This window comes from Mya arenaria, chromosome 13 (genome assembly GCF_026914265.1).
Source record: "Mya arenaria isolate MELC-2E11 chromosome 13, ASM2691426v1".
NCBI lineage: Eukaryota > Metazoa > Mollusca > Bivalvia > Myida > Myidae > Mya > Mya arenaria.
In genome coordinates this window covers 36581536-36603018 of record NC_069134.1, presented here as the reverse complement: position 1 = coordinate 36603018, position 21483 = coordinate 36581536, and the positions used below count along the sequence as shown (strand labels likewise).

Sequence of the window (21483 nt, the reverse complement as noted above, 5' to 3'; positions counted from 1 at the left end):
GGTGGATGTGCTGATGGTGGTGAGCACGATGGTGGTGATGGTGGATGTGCTGATGGTGGTAAGCACGGTGGTGGTGGAGGTGGTGGATGTGCTTATTGTGGTAAGCACGGTGGTTGTGGTGGATGTGCTGATGGTGGTGAGCACGATGGTGGTGGTGGCGGATGTGCTAATGGTGGTAAGCACAGTGGTGGTGATATATGTGCTGATGGTGATGAGCACGGGTGTTGATGGTGGATGTGCTAATGGTGGTAAGCACGGTGGTGGTGGCGATGGTGGATGTGCTTATTGTGGTAAGCACGGTGGTTGTGGTGGATGTGCTGATGGTGGTGAGCACGATGGTTGTGGTGGCGGATGTGCTAATGGTGGTAAGCACAGTGGTGGTGGTGGTGGATGTGCTGATGGTGGTATGCACGGTGGTGGTGATGTGCCTATGGTGGTAAGCACGGTTGTGATTTTGGTGGATATGCTGATGGTGGTGAGCATGATGGTGGTTGTGGTCATGATGGTGATGAGTACGATGGTGATTGTGGTTGTGGTCATGATGGTGATTACGATGGTGATGATGAGTGTGGTCATGATGGTGGTGAGCAAGATGGTGATGGTGGTTGTTATGGTCATGATGGTGATGCGTACGATGGTGATAGTGATTGTGGTCATGATGGTGGTGAGCACGATGGTGATGGTGGTTGTGGTCATGATGGTGGTGAGCACGATGGTAATGGTGATTGTGGTCATGATGGTGATGAGTACGCTGGTGATGGTGAGTGTGGTCATGATGGTGGTGAGCACGATGGTGATGGTGGTTGTGGTCATGATGGTGGTGAGGACGATGGTGATGGTGGTTGTGGTCATGATGATGGTGATCACGATGGTGATGAGGAGTGTGGTCATGATGGTGGTGAGCACGATGGTGATGGTGATTGTGGTCGTGATGGTGATGAGCACGATGGTGATGGTGATTGTGGTCATGATGGTGGTGAGCACGATGGTGATGGTGGTTGAGGTCATGATGGTGGTGAGCACGATGGTGATGGTGAGTGTGGTTATGATGGTGGTGAGCACGATGGTGATGGTGATTGTGGGCGTGATGGTGGTGGGCACGATGGTGATGGTGATTGTGTTCATGATGGTGGTGAGCACGATGGTGATGGTGATTGTGGTTATGATGGTGGTGAGCAAGATGGTGATGTTGATTGTGGTCATGATGGTGATTAGCATAGAAGTGATGGTATTGGTCAATATGGTGGTGAACACGATGGTGGATGGTGATGGTCATGATTGTGGTGAGAACGATGATGGCGATGAGCACCGTGGTGGTGATGATGGTCATGATGGTGATGAGCATGGAAGATGATGGTGATGAGCACGGTGGTGTTGGTGATGGTCATGATGGTGATTAGCACCGTTTTAATGGTCGTGGTCATGATGGTGATGAGCACGGTGGTGGTGGTGGTGATAGTCATGATGCTGATGAGCACCGCGGTGGTGGTGGTGATGGTGGTAGTCATTATGGTGATGAGCACTGTGGTGGTGATGATGGTGGTAGTCATGATTGTGTTAAGCACAGAAGAGTTGGTATGTGATTATGATGGTGATGAGCATGGTGGTGGTGGTTATGGTTATGATGGTGATTAGCATAGTAGTGATGGTAGTGGTCAAGATGGTGGTGATCACGATGATGGATGGTAGTGGTCATGAGTGTGGTGAGAACGATGGTGGTGTTCATGATGGTGATGAGCACCGTGGTGGTGGTGATGGTCATGATGGTGATAAGCACGGAGGTGGTGGTTATGATGATGATGAGCACCGTAGTGTTGGAAGTGGTGGTTATGATGATGATAAGACCGTGGTGGTGATAATGGTCACGTTGGTGATGAACATAGTGGTGGTGGTGATGGTCATGATGGTGATGAGCACCATGGTGTTGGTGCTGGTTATTGTGATGATGAGACCGTGGTGATGGTCATGATGGTGATGAGCACTGTGGTGGTGTTGGTGGTGGTGGTGGTGGTGGTGGTGGTGGTGGTGATAGTCATGATGGTGATGAGCTTGATGGTGGTGGTGATGGTCATAATAGTGATGAGCACCTTGGTGGTGATGGTAGTCAAAATGGTGATGAGCACTGTGGTGGTGGTGATGGTGGTAGTCATGATGGTGATGAGAAAGAAATTGGTGGTGGTGATAATGATGGTGATGAGTATCGGGGTGGTGGTGATGGTCATGATGGTGATGAGCACGGTGTTAGTGGTTGAGGTGGTTGTCATGATGGTGATGAGCATCGGGGTGGATGGTGGTGGTTGTGATGGTCATGATTGTGTCATGATAGTGATGAGCAAGGTGGTAGTGGTGATGGTAATGATGGTACGGTTTTGGTGGTGGTGGTCATGATGGTGATGAGCATGGTGGTGGATGGTGATGGTCATGCTGGTGGTGATGAATGGTGATGCTCATGATGGTGGTGAGCAAGGTGATGTTGTTGATGGCCATGGCGGTGACGAAAATGGTGGTTGATGTTGATGATCATAATGTGATGCTCATGATAGTGACGAGCAAGGTGGTGGTGTTGATGGTCATCATGGAGATGAAAAGGTTGTTGGATGGTGATGGTCATGATGGTGATGAGCAAGGGGTTGGATAGTGATGGTCAAAATGTGGTTGTCATGATGGTGATGACATTTAGGTTAATAGTGATGGTTATTATGTTGATGACCAAGGTAATGGTCGTGATGGTGATGAGCATGGTGGTGGATGGTACTGTTTGTGATGATGATGCGCAAGGTGGTGGATGGTGATGGTCATGATGGTGATGGACATGGTGGTGGATGGTGGTGGTCATGATGGTGACGAGCAAGGTGGTGGATAGTCATTATCATGATGTTGATGAGCAAGATGGTGGATATTGATGGTATGATGGTGATGAGCATGGTGGTGGATGGTGCTGGTCATGATGGTGATGAGCAGAGTGGTGAATAGTGACGATCATGATGGTGATGAGCAAGGTGGTGTATAGTGGTAGTCATGATGGTGATGAGCAAGATTGTGGATAGTAATGGTTATGATGATGATGAGCGAGATGTCGGACAGTGATGTTCAAAATGTGATTGTCATTATGGTGATAATCAAGATTTTTGAGAGTGATGGTGTAGGGCATGGTGGTAAATGGTAAAGGTCATGTTTGTGATGAGCAAGGTGGTGGATGGTGATGTTCATGATGGTAATGAGCAAAGTATTGGATGGTAGTGTTTATGATGATGATGAGCAAGGTGGTGGATGGTAATGGTCATGATGGTGATGAGCAAGGTTGTGATAGTGATGGTTATGATGGCGATGAGCAAGGTTGTTGATAGTGATAGTATGATGGTGATGAGCATGGTTGTTGATGATGGTGGTCATGATTGTGATGAGCATGGTGATGGATGGTGTTGTACATGATGATGATGTGCATAGTGGCGGATGATGATGATCATTTTGGTGATGATCACGGTGGTTGATGGTGGAGGTCACAATGGTGGTGTGCAAGGTGGTGGATGGTGATGGTCATGATGGTGGCGAGCACGGTGATAGATGGTTAAGGTCATGATGGTGATAAGCTCGGTGATGGTCATGATGATGATAAGCACGGTGTTGGTGATGGTCATAATGCTGATGAGTACGGTGGTGGATAGTAGTGGTCATGATGGTGATGTGGAAGGTGGTGGATGGTATTGGGCATGATGGTGATAAATACGGTGGTGGATAGTAGTTCTCATGATGGTGATGAGAAAGGTGGTGGATGGTGATGGTCATGATGGTGGTGAACAAGGTGATGGATGGTGATGGTCATGATGGTGGTGAGCACGGTGGTTTAAGTGATGGTCTTAATGGTGATAAGCAAGGTAGTGGTGTTGATGGTTATGATGGTGATGAGCAAGGTGGTTGATGGTGATGGTAATAATGATGATGAACAAGGTGGTGAATAGTTATGATCATAATGTTAATGAAAAAGATGGTGGATAGTGATTGTATGATGGTGATGAGCATGGTGGTGGATGGTGGTGGTTATGATGGTGATGAGCAAGGTGGTGGATAGTGATGATCATGATGGTGATGAGCAAGGTGGTGGATGGTGACGGTCATGATGGTTATCAGCAAGGTTGTGTATAGTGATGGTTATGATGATTATGAGCGTGATGGCAGATTAGCGTTGTGGTGGTTGGTGTTGGTCATAATGGTGGTAAGCAAGGTATTGGTGTTGATGGTCATAATGATGATGACAAAGGTTGTTGATGGTGATGGTCATAATGTGATGATCATGATAGTGATGTGCAAGGTGGTGGTGTTTATGGTCATGATGGTCATGAAACATGTGGTGGATGGTGATGGTCATGATTGTGATGAGCAAGGTTGTGTTTAGTGATGGCCATGATGGTGATGAGGAAGATGGCGGATAGTCATGGTCGAAATGTGATTTTCATGATGGTGATGATCAAGAAGGTGGAGATAATGGTTATGATGGTCAAAATGCAATTTTCATTGTATGATGGTGAATAGAAAGCTGATTGATGGTGGTGTAGATGATGGCGAAGAGCAAGGTGGTGGATGGTGATGGTCATGATTGTGGTGAGCACGGTGATGGATGGTGATGGCCATGATGGTAATAAGCAAGGAAGTGGTTGTGATGATCATGATGGTGTTGAGCACGATCGTGATGGTGGTGGAGGTGATGTAGGAGCTGGACATGATGATGGTGATGGTGATTGAGGTGAAGGTGATGATGCAATTATGAGGTGGAGGTGATGGTGATGGAGGTGTTGGTGATGAAGGTGATGGTGATGGTGATTGATGTGCAGTTAAAAAATGGTGGAGATGATGGATATGGTGATGCTGTTGGTGATGGTGATTGACGTGGAGGTGACGATGGTAGTGGTGATGGAGATAGAGGTGATGGTGGAGTTTGAGGTGATAATGCTGGTGGTGGTGGTGATGGTGATGGTGATTGAAGTGCAGTTGGAGTCGGTAATTGAGGTGATGTTGATGGAGGTGGAGGTGATGGTGGAGGTGGAAGTGATGATGGTGATGGTGATTGATTTGCAGTTGGAGGCGGTAATTGAGTTGATGTTGATAGATGTGAAAGTGGTGGTGATGGAGTTTGAGGTGATGGCGGAGTTGTTGATACTGGTGATGGAGATTGAGGTGGAGGTGGTGATGATGGTGATAGTAATGATGATGATGATGATGGTGGTGATGAAGGTGGTTATTGTGATTGTGATAGTGATTGAAGTTGAGGTGATGGAGGTGGAGGTGGTGGTGATGGAGGTCAAGGTGATGATGTTGGTGGTGGTGATTGAGGTGGAGGTGATGGTGATGGTGCAGGTGGAGTTGATGATGCTTATCGTGTTTATTGAGGTGAAGGTGGTGGTTATGAAGAAGGAGGTGATGGTGAAGGTGAAGGTGAGTATGGTGATGGTGATGTTTATTGTTGTGCAGTTGGAAATGATGGAGGTGATAGATGTGGTGATGCTTGTGGTGCTGGTGATTAAGGTTCTGGCGATGATGGTCAAGGTGATGGAGGTGGAGGTGATGGTGGAGATGATGATGCTGGTGGTGGTGATGGTGATTGAGCTGGTGGGGATGGTGTTGGAGGTAATGGTGGTGGAGGTTATGATGTTGATGGTGATGGTTATTGAGGTGGAGGTGATGGTGATTAAAGTGGAGGTGTAGGTGTTGATGGTGATGGCGATGATGGTGATTGTGGTGGAGGTGATGGTGGTGGAGGTGGTGATGTTAATAATGATGGTGATGTGGAGGTGGTGGTAATTGTGGTGATGGTTATAGTGATTGATGTGCAGTCGAAAATGGTTGAGGTGATTGAGATGTAGGTGATGGTGATGGAGGTGGTGGTGATGGAGTTGGAGGTGATGGTGGAGGAGGAGGTGATAATGCTGGTGGTGGTGATGGTTATTGAGGTGGAGGTGATGGTGGAGGTGGAAGTGATGATGGTGATGGTGATGTTGGTTGATGTGCACTTGGAAATAGTGATTGAGGTGGTGGTGATGGTGGAGTTGGAAGTGATGATTGTGATGGTGGTGTAGGTGATGGTGGTGGAGGTGATAAAGTAGATGGTGATGGTAATTGAGGTTGTGGTGGTGATTAAGGTGGAGGTGATGGTGGAGGTGGAGGTGATGATGGTGATGGTTTTTTGTGATTGAGGTGGAAGTGGTAGTGATTGAGGTGGAGGTAATGGTGGTGATGGAGGTAATGATAGTGATGGTAATTGATTTGCAGTTGGAAATGGTTGAGGTGATGAAGGTGGAGGTGGAGGTGATGGTGATGGAGGTGGTGGTGATGGAGGCAGCGGTTATTATGGTGATGGTGATCTATGTGCAGTTGGAAATAGTGGAGGTGATGAAGGTGGTGATGCTGGTGGTGATGGTGATTGAGGTGGGGGTGATGGAGAAGGAAGTGATTGTGGAGGTGGAGGTGATGATGGCGATGGAAACTGAGGTGAAGGTGATGGTGATGTAGGTGAAGATGATGATGTTGATAGTGATGGTTATTTAGGTGGAAGTGGTGGTGATTGATGAAGAGATGATGGTAAAGGTGGAGGTGATTATGGTGATGGTGATTGCTGTGCAGTTTGAAATGGTGGAGGCGATATTGGTGATGATGCTGATGGTGATTAAGGTGGAGGTGGTGGTGACTGAGGTGAAGGTGATGGTGGAGGTGAAGGTGATATTGCTGGTGGTGGTAATTGTGATGGTGATTGAGGTGGAGGTGATTGTGGAGTTTGAAGTGATGATGGTGATGGTGATGGTGATTGATATGCAGTTGGACATTGTGGGTGATGTTGAGGTGATGTTGGTGATGGTGATGGTGATGGAGGTGGAGGTGGTGGTGATGGGTTGGAGGTGGAGGTGATGATGCTGGTTGTTTAGATGGTAATGGTGATTGAGGCGGAGGTGGTGATGGTGCTGATGATGATGTGGTGGTGATTAAGGTGGTGGTGGGGATGATGATAGTGATTGAGGTTGAGGTGATGGATGCGGAGGTTATGGTGATGGAGGTAGTGGTGATAGAGGGGGACGAGATGGTGGAGGTGGAGGGGATGATGGTGGTGATGGTGATTGAGTTGGAAGTGCTGTTGGTGATTGTGATAGAGTTTATTGTGGTGGAAGTGAAGATGGTGATAGTGTTGGTAATTGAGTTGGTGGTGGTGATGTAGGTGGGGGTGGTGATGGATGTGCAGTTGGAAATGGTGATTGCAGTGAAGGTGATGATGATGATGGTGAAGGAGGTGGAGGTGGTGGTGATGATGAAGTTGGAGGTGATGATGGTGATGGTGATGGATGTGATGGTGGTGGAGGTGATGATAATGTTGGAGATGACGATGGTGATTGAGGTGGAGTTGGTGGGGATAGAGGTGGAGGTTATGGTGGATGTGGAGGTGATGGTGATTGATGTGCAGTTGGAAATGGTTGAGGTGATGGGGGTGGAGGTTGTGGTGATGGAGGTTGGGGTGATGGTTGAGGTGGAGGTGATAATGCTGGTGGTGGTTATTGAGGTGGAGGTGGTGGTGATGGATGTGGGTGTGATGATGGTGATGGTGATCTATGTGCAGTTGTAAATGATGGAGATTATGGAAGTGGTAATGCTAGTGGCGATGGTGATCGAGGTGGAGGTGATGATAGTGGTGGTGGTGCTGGTGATGGTGATGGAGGTGGTTTTGATGGAGGTGATTGTGGAGCTGGAGATGATGATGGTGGTGGTGGTGATGGGGATGGTGATTGAGGTAGAGTTGATGGAGGTAGAATTTATTGTGGAGGTTTAGGTGATGATGGTGATGGTGATTATTATGGAGTTGATGATGGTGATGATGATCGTAGTTGAGGTGGAGGTAGTGGAGATGGAGGTGGGGGTGTTGGTGATGGTGATTAATATGCAGTTGAAAATGGTTGAGGTTATGGAGGTGGAGATGATGGTGATGGATGTGGTGGTAATGTAGGAGGATGTGATGGTGGAGGTGGATGTGATGATGCTGGTGTTGCTGATGGTGATGATGATTGAGGTGGAGGTGATAGTGATGGAGTTGGTGGTTATGGAGGTGGAGGTTATGGTGGAGGTAGAGGTGATAATGCTGGTGGTGATGATGGTGATTGTGATTGAGGTGGAGGGAAAAATGATGATGCTGGTGGTGGAGATGGTGACTGAGTTTGACGTGGTGGTGATGGAGGTGGAGGTAAAAGTGGAGGTGGATGTGATGCTGGTGATTGATGTAGGTTGAAGTTGGAAATTGTGGTGATGGTGGAGGTGTAGGTGATGGAAGTGCTGATCCTGGTGTTGGTGATGGTGGTGGTGATGGTAATTGACATGGAGGTGGAGTTTGAAATGGTGGTGAGGGTGGAGATGGAGGTGATGGTGGAGGTGGAGGAGATGATGCTGGTATTGGTTATTGAGATGGAGGTGGTGCTGATGGAGATGGAGGTGATGATGAAGGTTGAGGTTATTATGGTGTTGCTGATCCTGATGATGTGTAGTTTGAAATGGTGGAGGTGATGGACGTGGTGATTATGGTGATGATGGTGATTGAGGTGGAGGTGATGATGGTGATGGTGATGGAAGTGGATGTGATGGTGGAGTTAATGATGCTGGTGATGGTGATGGGGATGGTGATTGAGTAGGAGGTAATGGAGGTTGACCTAATGGTGGAGGTGGAGCTGATGATGGTGATGGTGATTGAGGTGAAGATGATGCTGGTGATGGTGGTGGATGTGATGGTGCTTTGAGTTGATGGTGATGGTTATTAAGGTGGAAATGGTGGTGATTTAGGTGGAGGTGATGGTGGAGGTGGAGGTGATGATTGTGCTGGTAATGGTGATTGATGTGCAGTTGGAAATCGTTGAGGTAATGGAGGTGGAGGTGATGGTGATGGAGGTGGTGGTGATGGAGGTTGAGGTGATGGTGGAAGTTGAGGTGATAATGCTGGTAGTGTGAAGGTGATGATGCTACTGCTGGTGGTGATGGTTATGGTAATTGAGGTGGAGGTGATGGTGGTGGTGATAATGCGCGTGGTGGTGATCGTGATGGAGGTGGAGGTAAAAGTGGACATGGAAGTGATGATGGTGAAATTGGAGGTGATTGGTGTGCAGTAGGAAATGGTTGAGGTGATGAAAGTGGAGGTAATGGTGATTAAGGGTATGGTGATAAAGGTTTAGGTGATGGTGGAAGTGGAAATAATGATGGTGATTGAGGTGGTGGTGATGATGGTGGTGATGGTGGAGATGGTAATGTTGGTGGTTGTGATGGTGATGTTTATTGAGGTGGAGTAGGTGGTGGTTGTGATGGTGATTGATGTGGAGATGGAGTTTGAAATGGTGGTGATGGTGGAGGTGGAGGTGATGATGAAGGTGATGATGAAGGTGGTGGTCATGGTGAAGGTGATGGTGATTGATGATCAGGTGGAGTTGGAAATAGTGGTGAGGGTACATATGGAGGTGGAGGTGGGGGTGATTGGGGTGGAAGTGATAGTGGAGGTGGAGGTAATGATGATGTTGGTTGTAATGGGGATAGTGATTGAGATGGAGGTGGTGGTAATAGAGGTCGAAATGATGATGGTGATTAAGGCTAAGAGATGATGGTAATGGTGGTGTAGGTGATGATGGCGATGGTGATGGTGATTGAAATGGAGGTGGTGGTGATGGAGGTGGAGGTAATGGTTTAGATGGAGGTGACGATGGTGATGGTAATTGATATGCAGTTGGAAATGGTTTAGGTGATATAGATAAAGGTAATGGTGATAGAGGTGGTGATGATGGAGGTGCAGGTGATGGTGGAGGTGATTATGCTGGTGCTGGTGATGGTGATTGAGGTGGTTGATGGTGATGGAGGTGATGTAGAAGTGGAGGTGATGGTGTTGGTGTGAAGGTGATGATGCTGATGCTGGTGGTGATGGTGATGGTGATGGTGATCGGTGTGCAGTAGGAAATGGTTGAGGTGATGGTGATTTAGGCGGTGGTGATGGTGGAAGTGGAAGTGACGATGGTGATGGTGATGGTGATTGATATGCAGTTGGCAATGGTGATTGAGGTGGAGATAATGATGTGTTGTTGATGGAGATTGTGATGGTGGTGATGGTGGAGGTGATGATGCTGGTGGTCTAGATTGTGGTGGTTATTGAGGTGAAGGTGATGTTATGGAGGTAGTGATGCTAGTGGTGATTGTATTTGAGTTGGAGGTGATGATGGTGGTGTTGATGGTGGTGGAGGTGATGGTAGAGGTGGAGGTAATGATGCTGTTGTTGGTGATGGGGATGGTGATTGAGGTGGAAGTGGTGGTGATAGAGGTGGAGGTGATGATGGTGATTGAGGATAATTGATGATTGTTATGGTAGTGTAAGTGATGATGGTGATGGTGGTTGAGGAGTAGGTGATGAAGTTTGAGGTAATGGTTTAGTGAGGTGGAGGTCACGATGGTTGGTGATGGTAATTCATATGCAGTTTGAAATGGTTGGATGATGTATATTGAGGTGAGTCACCATGAAATCGAGATCAAAATGACTGGTCTAAAAATCGGCTACTAAGTAGTGTTTGTAAAATTTTATCAATTCTCCAGAGCATATATTTTTCTCGAAATTCATGAAACTTAAAGATTGTTTTTATACAACCGTGCATAGCACGGGACATATGCTAGTTTTACCGTGGGCGTACAAGCGGGCGGGCGGGCGGCGTTCAATATGTTGTCTGATCAGTAACATAAGAAACTTTTGTCCAATCTTCACATAATTTGGTCAGAATGTATATGGGGTTTATACAGGTTAACCAGCCTTATGGCTTTAATCTCTCTAGAGTCATCGTCATTCAATATTTATAGAAATTACCTAAACTTGGTCTTTTCTGATCAGTTACAGTACTTTAGAAGCATTTGTCAAATCAGCATTATATCTCGGACAAGTTCGACAAACAGCTATATTGATTGAGTCACTTTAGAGTTATCGCCATTTAATTATAGAAATTACCTAAAATCGGTCTTGTCTGATCAAAACCCTTGAAGTATTTGTCTAATCATTACAAATTTGATGAGAATGTGAAGAGGCCTAATATCTTGGACACATTCGATAAGATAACAGAACAGAACAGAACAGAACAGACAGTTTATTCGACTTATACATGTGTACATCGTCGTAATACATAAACTGACGATAGCATGGACAAATACATATGAGGTGATATTCATCCTCTATGTCCCTACTATTACAACATAAACAATATCTTTCGTTACGAGGTATATTGTAACGTGCATAACGTCCTGTTTGTATTCTTAAAGGGTGTGCAGAAACTCTCATTCTAACGAAGTATAAACGTAAATTCTTTGGAACTAAATCTAAATATATTTCATAATCAAAGGAAGTTTTGAAAATTCTATACATATCCAAAACAGAACTGTTACTAATATTACCATACCATTCTTGTCTAAATGTATCTATAATTCTTCATTTAAATTCGTTTATAAATACATTAACATGCGCCATATTTGGTTTATCAAATACGTACGCAAAACCATAATCATTTAACAGTTTTTTTACCTAGAAACCCAGTTTATATAACCCTTATTACAGTCATCAATAGCCTGTTTATACACGGACTTTATTATAATGTTATTACTGTTGCAAATCTTAAACCAGTATCTAATAATTCTTACATATCGATTAATGTATAAAGGGTATCTACCTAGTTCTCCATACACTGTAGCATTACATGTGTTTATTTAAACGTGTAACAATCGCTGACAAAATTTTAAATGTATACGTTCTATTTCTTTTGACTTACTAAAACCCCATATTTCACAGGCATAATTCAATATTGAGCCAACAAAAGAATCAAATAGTTGACAAAATATTTTAGGTTTAAGGTCGTATTCTTTGCATTTATATAATAAAGTATTCATGGCCTTAAGAGCTTTTCCAACCAAATGCTCTTGATTCAATGTAAAACTTCCAGTGTAATTTATCACAGTACCTAAATAATTAAAGTTATCAACAACATCAATAGTATGGCCATCATATGTCCAATGCTCATTACGACGTATTCCACCCCGTTTACGGAAAACCATTATTTTGTCTTTGATGTATTTACATTTAATCCCCATGCTTTGCAATACGAGTAAAGAGTGTTTAAATGGTTTTGGACTTCCTCGGGCGATTTCCCTAAAATGGCCATATCGTCAGCAAATAGCAACATAATTAATACAATGTCATCAATACTTAAACCGGAAGTGACGCTATCTTGCATATATAGTTCTAAGTCCTCTACAAACAGGGAAAAAAAGAATCGGGGACATAACCTCCCCCTGGCGCAGGCCAACGGCATAACTAAAGTATTCAGAGTAAGATGTACATGATTTCACACATGATTTAACATTTTCATACATATCTTTCACTATTCTAAGTAATTTACCTTTTATACCAGATTTATACAACTTAAGCCACAGAGCATTGCGATAAATACTACCAAAACACTTCAACATGTCGACATAAATAACATATAATCTTTTATTATCATTGATATATTTTTGCATAATAGACATTAAAATTTAAATTGTGTCAACTGTTGAGCAACCTTTTCGAATTGTGCATCTGAAATAGTGGCATTAGCCTCACAAAATAACTCGATGCGCTTATTTAAAATTGTTGTAAATATTTTTGAAAAACAACTAACAAGTGTAATTCCTCCATAATTATTGACATCATTAACAGAACCTTTTTTTATGGAGTGGAATGATGACACCTTCTGTCCACTTTTCTGGAAAAAAACCCAGACGCTAAACCATCCATATCGCTTGAGTAAATCGAGATACCGCCCTTTAATTATAGAAATCACCTAAAAATTGTTTTTTTTCTGATCAATAACTTTAGAAGCCTTCGTCCAATCATCACCAAATTTGGTCAGAATATGTATGGGAATATTATCTGAGATAATTTCGTTAATTGCGATATTTCTCCAGTCATTCGAAATTCATCGGCCTTAAATAATAGAAATTACCTAAAATTAATCTCGTCCTATCAATAACTTTAGGAGCCTTTGTCCAATCATCACCACATTTGGTCAGAATGTATATGGTTAGATTATCTGTCAGGTTCAATAACCAGCCATGTCGTCTCAGTCACTCCATAGTTATGACACTTGAATGGGCAAAAACTGTATTAACTTAGCCCACTCTATTTAAACTTGGCTTAACGTACATCCACTTAACACCAATCTTGGTGTCCTTGAATTAGGACTGGCGTGTTTTGTGACAGTTGGCGCTCTTGTTATATCTAAAACTTTGTAGGAATGGTTATCTTGGTCAAGGTGGAGTGAAGATCATATCGGTGTTATAAGTATGTCACCAAGTTATTAGGAAAACGTCGTGAAACTTGGTCGGAGTCTATATTTTTGAAAGTATGTTGTCTATTTTGGTTATATGGATCATGTGTGGTCAACAACAAGGTCACTAGGATACATGTATATGTTTGAAGAAAGAGAAGTGGTCAAACTTCTACCCGAGATTCATAAAACACGGCCTTCATGGCTGTCTTGTTTATTAATCAAAAGTCGGTAAACACTATTTTATGATGGTGTAAACAAGATAAATTAAATTTAATTTTCATTTAAATTATTTGAACACTTCAATACGCAAAATCAGTGAAAACTTCATTGAGCTTCCTCCAGGGACTTTGCCTCTTTAAGGCGATCGCCTTCGCCGCCTCCGCCGTCTCCACGTGATAAATGCCTTCTTCCACCTCCGCCTCTTCGTGATGAACGTCTTCTTCCACCTTCGCCTCTTCGTGATGAACGTCTTCTTCCTTCGCCGCCAATGTTAAGTCGGACGCCGACTTGACCGGACAACTCTGTCTTCGGACTATGATTGACGACCCATGAGATGCGTGTGTTCCTTTGTTGCCCGACTCCGACATCTCCTTGTTTTAATATTGAAACAATTTAAATAGAAACATTTGGATGTGGTATTTTTGGCACGACGGTCACATAAAACAGGGAGTACGTGGTCGAATCCATGCTGATTTTATAGAAACAAGCACATTTTAATTTAGTTTGGATTATAAGTATCTTCCATGGCCGCTCGAAATATAGGTTAATCCCAACCCGACCGTAGGATGTTTTGAAGAATCGAGGTTTACCGTTTTTTTTTTAAATTTATTTTGCAAATTTGTTTTGTCTCTGAGATAACTTTTCGTCAAACATGCTTCCATTAAAGCTGCACTGTCACAGATTAACCGATATGACACTTTTTTCGTCTCAGCAGATTTTTGCATCAATGATTTCAATTCAGTCATATTAGATAACTCACAACAGATCATATCTCAATCTCTTCTTTAAGCGTAACTTACGCATTTAGCCATAACACATCAATTTTCGAACGTAAAAACTGTAAGCTGATCAGCTGTCTTTTATCAACGATTTTCAGACATTTAAGCAACATAAGGCTCATTCCGAGCCAAAAAAAAAGTTATCATACAGGCCAATCTTTAAGAGTGCAGCTTTAAGGGGGGGCATAAGTTTTAGATTACAGCGCGTCGAAAACTGTTCTTTTTTCAAATGAAATAATACTTAAAAAGTGTTTTATTGTACCTTGCGTACCCTGGCCGTCTCTCCAGCTCATAGTTCGGTTAATCGTTTTGTTGGTACCCGACAGGTGCCAAGTGATCCTTCCGGCACCTCCGACAAGATCTCTGGCAGGTGACACTAAAGGCGTTGTCCTGAATGTGAAGGGCTTAATTCTGGTGTTATTAGGTCGTAGGTCAAATTTTAATTTGTCCGGAGGAATTATCGTCCATAAAATCTGTGCAAATATGGAAGCCTGCAGATGCATTACTAACAGCACTACACTCAAAAAGCTTATCAGATTCATCTGAAAAATAGAATGTTACTAGATTCTTCATATACACGAGTATTTATTTCATAAACTATTTTTTAGCAATTCTAACGTACTTGGTGATCAACATTTTCTTTTGTCTAATAAGAAGGCAGTGTTTTTCAAGTTTTACAATACATTTATTTCAGTAAATCAGCACTCAGCCGTTGTTGATTTAAACCAGCTTAGGTGATAGATGGCCCATTTCGAAGATAGTTTGCACAAAAAACGTTCGCCACTAACAAAATAAATGAATATGCGACGCTGCCGCTTAAAATTTGTCATCGGTATGTTAATAATTCAAACTGATAATTGAAAAAAATATGTCATTGACATGATATTTAAAAAAAATAATATTTAATTAAAAAGATAATTATTTTATTTTGCAGACTTTTCTGCCTGTGTTGGCACAATATTTGACTATTAATGTTGTTAATATATTTATTTCATAGAACTTGTTTAAAAATACAATTATACTTCAGTGCTTTTGTTAACCGCAATACGAAGTAAGTGCGCGTTCCTTCTAGTATATATACAGTTTGCAGATGAAATAAGTGAACACCAACAAGAATAGTAAAGTTTAACAATAACATGTCAATGTAAATTAAATACTAACTGTTAAGTCCTGGTTAACTTCGTAACTAATACAATAAACCAACTTCAATTCTCCATTTTTTTAACTGTGTAATTAAATACGTTTTGTTTTTAATGTGAGCAATGTAAATCGGATTTAAATCAATCAAATTGTGCATTCAAACCGGCTGTTTCATTTACATTGAATTATTGTAAATCGCGACCACATGATGGAAATGACAGGGGGATTTCTGTATAATTCATCCAATGAATGGTTAGTGTTTTTGACTGTTATTTTTGTTATACATGTTTTCGTGCAGTGTCATCATCATCACCATCATCGTCGTCGTCGTCGTCGTCATCATCATCATCATCATCATCATCATCATCATCGTCGTCGTCGTCGTCGTCGTCGTCGTCGTCGTCGTCGTCGTCGTCGTCGTCGTCATCATCATCATCATCATCATCATCATCATCACCATCATCATCGTCATCGTCGTCGTCGTCATTATAATCATCATCATCAGCAGCAGCAGCAGGAGCAGCAGCAGCAGCATCAACTCTTAATATATCAAGAGTGTAAAATGGATGCAGATCTAGATTCGATTTGTCTAACAAAAAACAACGGGCTGTTGCAAAATAAAATATAAATTGCGCAATATGCAAAGCCGGATCAATTTAGCAATGTGTTTGTAATTTTTACAATACTTGTAGTGAACTATTTAGATAATTTTTATATTGTGGCTTTGCATGCAAACGTTTTAATTCGAATTTAGATATCGTTGCAGTTGAAAATATGCAAATGCAAAACACTAAGATCCATCTACGTCAGATAATCAACAATGTTATACATTTCTTCATTGACAATTTCATACACTTTCCTGCAGTCAACTCAGACAATAACTCTAAATTCATTAACAACAAAAACACTAATTTAATTTATCATTGGTTAGAAGCTAACAATAAGTATTTACATGGTTGAATAAGTAAATATTGTATAAGTGTTCATTTCTCTGTTATATGTGTTATTTAATGTTATAAAATCTTTGCGTTTTAATATTCATAATTCAGATAATTCATAATGAGTGACATTGTTCTATTAAATTTATGACTCTTATATTTGTCAGTGCAATAATTCATTATTGTAACCCTCATTGATTTTTTCTGATTGTATAAAGTATTTGCTATTGCAATTTGTAATCGCCAATGCAGTTTGCTGATACTGGTTGCTGTTGTTGGTTGTTGTTGTTCTTGTTTGTTATTAAGATTTCAAATTTTGATAATTTTTAATTTTCAAAAGAATCTAATACTTCAGTTGTATTTTCGTTTTCTCGGTAAAATATATGTTTAATAGAATCAAAGATGTTTGGAATTCAGTTTAAAGAAAACACATGTTCTTTACTTTTTGTCAAAATCTACACTTAAAGCTGCATTCTCACAGATTAAACGTTTATTTTCTTTAGAATTAAGGGTAGTTATGGGTTATGAGTAAGTTCCTATTTAATTTATTCTACTGATATTTGATAAATCATTTTCTTATGCTGATATTTTTTACATTTTAATTAAAACTGTTGATAAGTGTTTGCTAATTCATTTAGGTATATTTCATTTATAGGTTTTAGGAATTTGATTAATGAAAGATATTTAAGATATTTAAAGTTACTAGGCATTAACTGCATTTATCTAACAGTCCAGATGTAGACTTTTAAAGGAAAACTAGGCTTTAAACTATGTAAAGCTTGTCTTTGTAATTTGTTTTTTCTGTAGGTAATTTTGCTTGTTTTGATGTAATTTTGCTGTTTGTTGTAGATTTCTACCTTCCCCTGGGAAGTTTGTACTGGAATAAACAAAGAAACATTACAAACGGAAATATGAAAATCTGCGATTTAATCTTTTGTCTGCAGTCTTATATCACTGGTTGTTCGATATTTACGCAAAAATTGGCTCATTTTAAGACAACAGTTGTCAAAACGGTCAATCTGTGTGAGGGCAAAACTCAATTAGAAAGAAATTTCAAATGTAATGAAGGTTTGCAGTTTTACCACTGAACTCATACTTGAGACTGTTATCATACTTGAGACTGTTATCATACTTGAGGCTGTTATCATGTTATCATACTTGAGGCTGTTATCATACTTAAGACTGTTATCATACTTAAGACTGTTATCATACTTGAGGCTGTTATCATACTTGAGACTGTTATCATACTTAAGACTGTTATCATACTTGAGGCTGTTATCATACTTGAGACTGTTATCATACTTGAGGCTGTTATCATACTTGAGACTGTTATCATACTTAAGACTGTTATCATACTTGAGGCTGTTATCATACTTGAGACTGTTATCATACTTGAGACTGTTATCATACTTGAGGCTGTTATCATACTTAAGACTGTTATCATACTTGAGGCTGTTATCATACTTGAGACTGTTATCATACTTGAGGCTGTTATCATACTTGAGACTGTTATCATACTTGAGGCTGTTATCATACTTGAGGCTGTTATCATACTTGAGGCTGTTATCATACTTGAGACTGTTATCATACTTGAGACTGTTATCATACTTGAGACTGTTATCATACTTGAGACTGTTATCATACTTGAGACTGTTATCATACTTGAGGCTGTTATCATACTTGAGGCTGTTATCATACTTGAGGCTGTTATCATACTTGAGGCTGTTATCATACTTGAGGCTGTTATCATACTTGAGACTGTTATCATACTTGAGGCTGTTATCATACTTGAGGCTGTTATCATACTTGAGGCTGTTATCATACTTGAGGCTGTTATCATACTTGAGGCTGTTATCATACTTGAGACTGTTATCATACTTGAGGCTGTTATCATACTTGAGACTGTTGTCATACTTGAGGCTGTTATCATACTTGAGACTGTTGTCATACTTGAGGCTGTTATCATACTTGAGACTGTTATCATACTTGAGACTGTTATCATACTTGAGCTGTTATCATACTTGAGGCTGTTATCATACTTGAGGCTGTTATCATACTTGAGACTGTTATCATACTTGAGGCTGTTATCATACTTGAGGCTGTTATCATACTTGAGGCTGTTATCATACTTGAGACTGTTATCATACTTGAGACTGTTATCATACTTGAGACTGTTGTCATACTTGAGGCTGTTATCATACTTGAGGCTGTTATCATACTTGAGGCTGTTATCATACTTGAGACTGTTATCGTACTTGAGGCTGTTATCATACTTGAGACTGTTATCATACTTAAGACTGTTATTCAGGGCCCCTAAACGGCAAGCCGTGCTCGATTCGCTGGTTTTTTAGGCAAAGTTCGATCATCGGCCTTGGCGTATGGAAGTTTGGCTAGTGGTAACCATGCCGAACAATCGGGTATCTTCCGGGAACTCCAGTTTTCGCCATACGTGTCAACGAGAGTGAATAATGTTGTATAACTCAGCGCTTTATCATCGCTATTCCTCGGCCATTTTCCATTGAAAACAACCGCGTATGGATGCCGATACATCGGTAGAAGTAGTTCGTAAAATTTTAAATAATAATATTTATCAATTGTAGTGTTTTAAGCGTATTTCATATATCTATATTTAAAATGATTGCCAGTGAAGTGTAATATTGCAAAAGTAATTTAAATTCCCAAGAGTTAAACCATTAAGTTTAACTGCTTTTTTGAAATTACTAATCGATCTTCTGACAGCGTAGTGAAATGTTAAGATTTCTGACATTGTAAACCGTTCATATACATCCGAGGTTGTTTTCGATGGAAAATGACCGAGGTGTTCCAAATGTTCTATTAAAATTACTTCGTCATATTCTTTCACTGGTAAGTTTCAATGCTGAAAACAAAGTCAAAATATCCGCCGTTAATGTATGTTGCTTTACGAATTTTCGCATCTTTGATGGCAAGTGCATTCTTCTAAATCTATACAATACAATACAATACAATGCAATGCAATACAATACAATACAATACAATACAATACAATACAATACAATACAATACAATACAATACAATACAATGCAATGCAATGCAATGCAATGCAATACTATACAATACAATATAATACAATACAATACAATACAATACAATTCAATGCAATGCAATGCAATCCAATGCAATGCAATGCAATACAATACAATACAATACAATACAATACAATATAGTACAATGCAATACAATACAGAAGGGCGCAAATTATGGTCTCCATGCGGGCAGAAGGGCGCTATGGACGGTCTCCATTCGGACAGAAGAGCGCCATGGATGGTCTCCATTCAGACAGAAGGACGCAAATGATGGTCTCCATGCGGGTAGAAGGGTGCAATGGATGGTCTCCATTCGGACAGAAGGGTGTCATGGATGGTCTTTATTCGGACCGAATGGCGCAAATGATGGTCTCCATGCAGGCAGAAGGGTGCAATGGATGGTCTCCATTCGGACAGAAATGCACAAATGATGGTCTCCATGCGGGCAGAAGGGTGAAAATAAGGGTCTCCATGCGGACAGAAGGGTGCAAATGATGGTCTCCATTCGAACAGAAGGGTGAACATGATTGTTTTCATGCGGGCAGAGGGGTGAAAATGATTGTCTCCATGCGTGCAGAAGGGATAAAATGATGGCCTCCATGCGGGCAGAAGGGTTAAAGTGATGGTATCGGTTCGGGCAGAAGGGCGAAAATGATGGTCTCCATGCGGGCAGAATGGTTAGAATGATGGTCTACATGCGGGCAGAAGGGTGAAAATGATGGTCTCCATGCGGGCAGAAGGGTGCAAATGATGGTCTCCATGCGGGCAGAAGGGTGAAAATGATGGTCTCCATGCAGGCAAAAGGGCGCAAATGATGGTCTCTATGCGGGCAGAAGGATGCTATGGATGGTCTCTATTCGGACAGAAGGATGTCATGTATGGTCTCCATGCGGGCAGAAGGGTGAAAATGATGGTTTCCATGCAGGCAAAAGGGCGCAAATGATGGTCTCTATGCGGACAGAAGGATGCTATGGATGGTCTCTATTCGGACAGAAGGATGTCATGTATGGTCTCCATCCGGGCAGAAAGGTGCACATGATTGTTTCCATGCGGGCAAAGGGGGGCAAATGATGGTCTCCATCAGGGCAGAAGGGTGCAAATGATGGTCTCCATGCGGGCTGAAGGGTGAAAATGATGGTCCCCATGCGGAAAGAAGGGCGCAAATGATGGTCTCCATGCGGACAGAAGGGCACAAATGATGGTCTTCATGCGGGCAGAATATCTTGCTCAGGTTTGATAACCAACCATGTCGTCTCAGTCAATCAAGAGTTATTCCCCTTGAATTGGCAAAGATTATTTACAGTGTCCGCTCTCTTTACAGATCCCTTTCCGTACATCCACTTAACACCAAACTTGGTGTCCTTGAATTAGGACTGGCGTGTTTTGTGACAGTTGACGCTTTTGTTATACCTAAAACTTTGTAGGAATGTTTGTTTTGGTCACGGTAGAGTGAAGGTCATATCGATGTTATAAGTATGTCACCAAGTATTTAGGAAAACGTTGTTCCCACAGAAGAGGCAATGAATTTCAACGCACATCATATGAAACTTGGTCGGAGTCTGTCTTTATGAAATCTATTTTCTAGTTTGGTTATAAGGATCATGTCTGGTCAACCACTAGACCGGAAGACCGGTAAGCGCAGTGGTTAGCGCACTCGTTTCCAACCAAGGGTTCAATTCCCGGTCTGGCGCATGCGAGTTTGGTTGGTGGTCGCCAAGCCGGACTAGTGGGTTTTTCTCCGGGTTCTCCGGTCAAGACCATACTCTTGCGTAACATCGTGCCAATGAGAGTGACATAGTATAAATTAATACAACTTTCTTTACAATCGTTGAAAGACAAATAATTTTTTAACTAGCCACTAGATCACTAAGCTATATGTTTGAAGAAACCGCAGAGCTTACATTTCTACCTTATCTTTATAAAACAGGGCATTCATTGCCGTCTTGTTAATTAATCAAAAGATGGTAAACACACACTATTTTATGATAAAGTAAACAAGAG

General features: G+C 41.7%; 1 protein-coding gene across 1 annotated transcript; it reads right to left on the bottom strand.

The window, feature by feature from the left end:
* Nucleotides 1-13595: 13595 nt before the first annotated feature.
* LOC128214075 (uncharacterized) lies at nt 13596-15869 on the bottom strand. The gene is made up of 3 exons (XM_052920328.1): nt 15500-15869; nt 14601-14880; nt 13596-13930 (listed from the first exon to the last, which is right to left on the bottom strand). Exons 2-3 carry the CDS (start codon nt 14878-14880, stop codon nt 13665-13667), a joined length of 546 nt encoding a protein of 181 aa, XP_052776288.1. The 5' UTR covers nt 15500-15869; the 3' UTR covers nt 13596-13664.
* Nucleotides 15870-21483: the final 5614 nt, after the last annotated feature.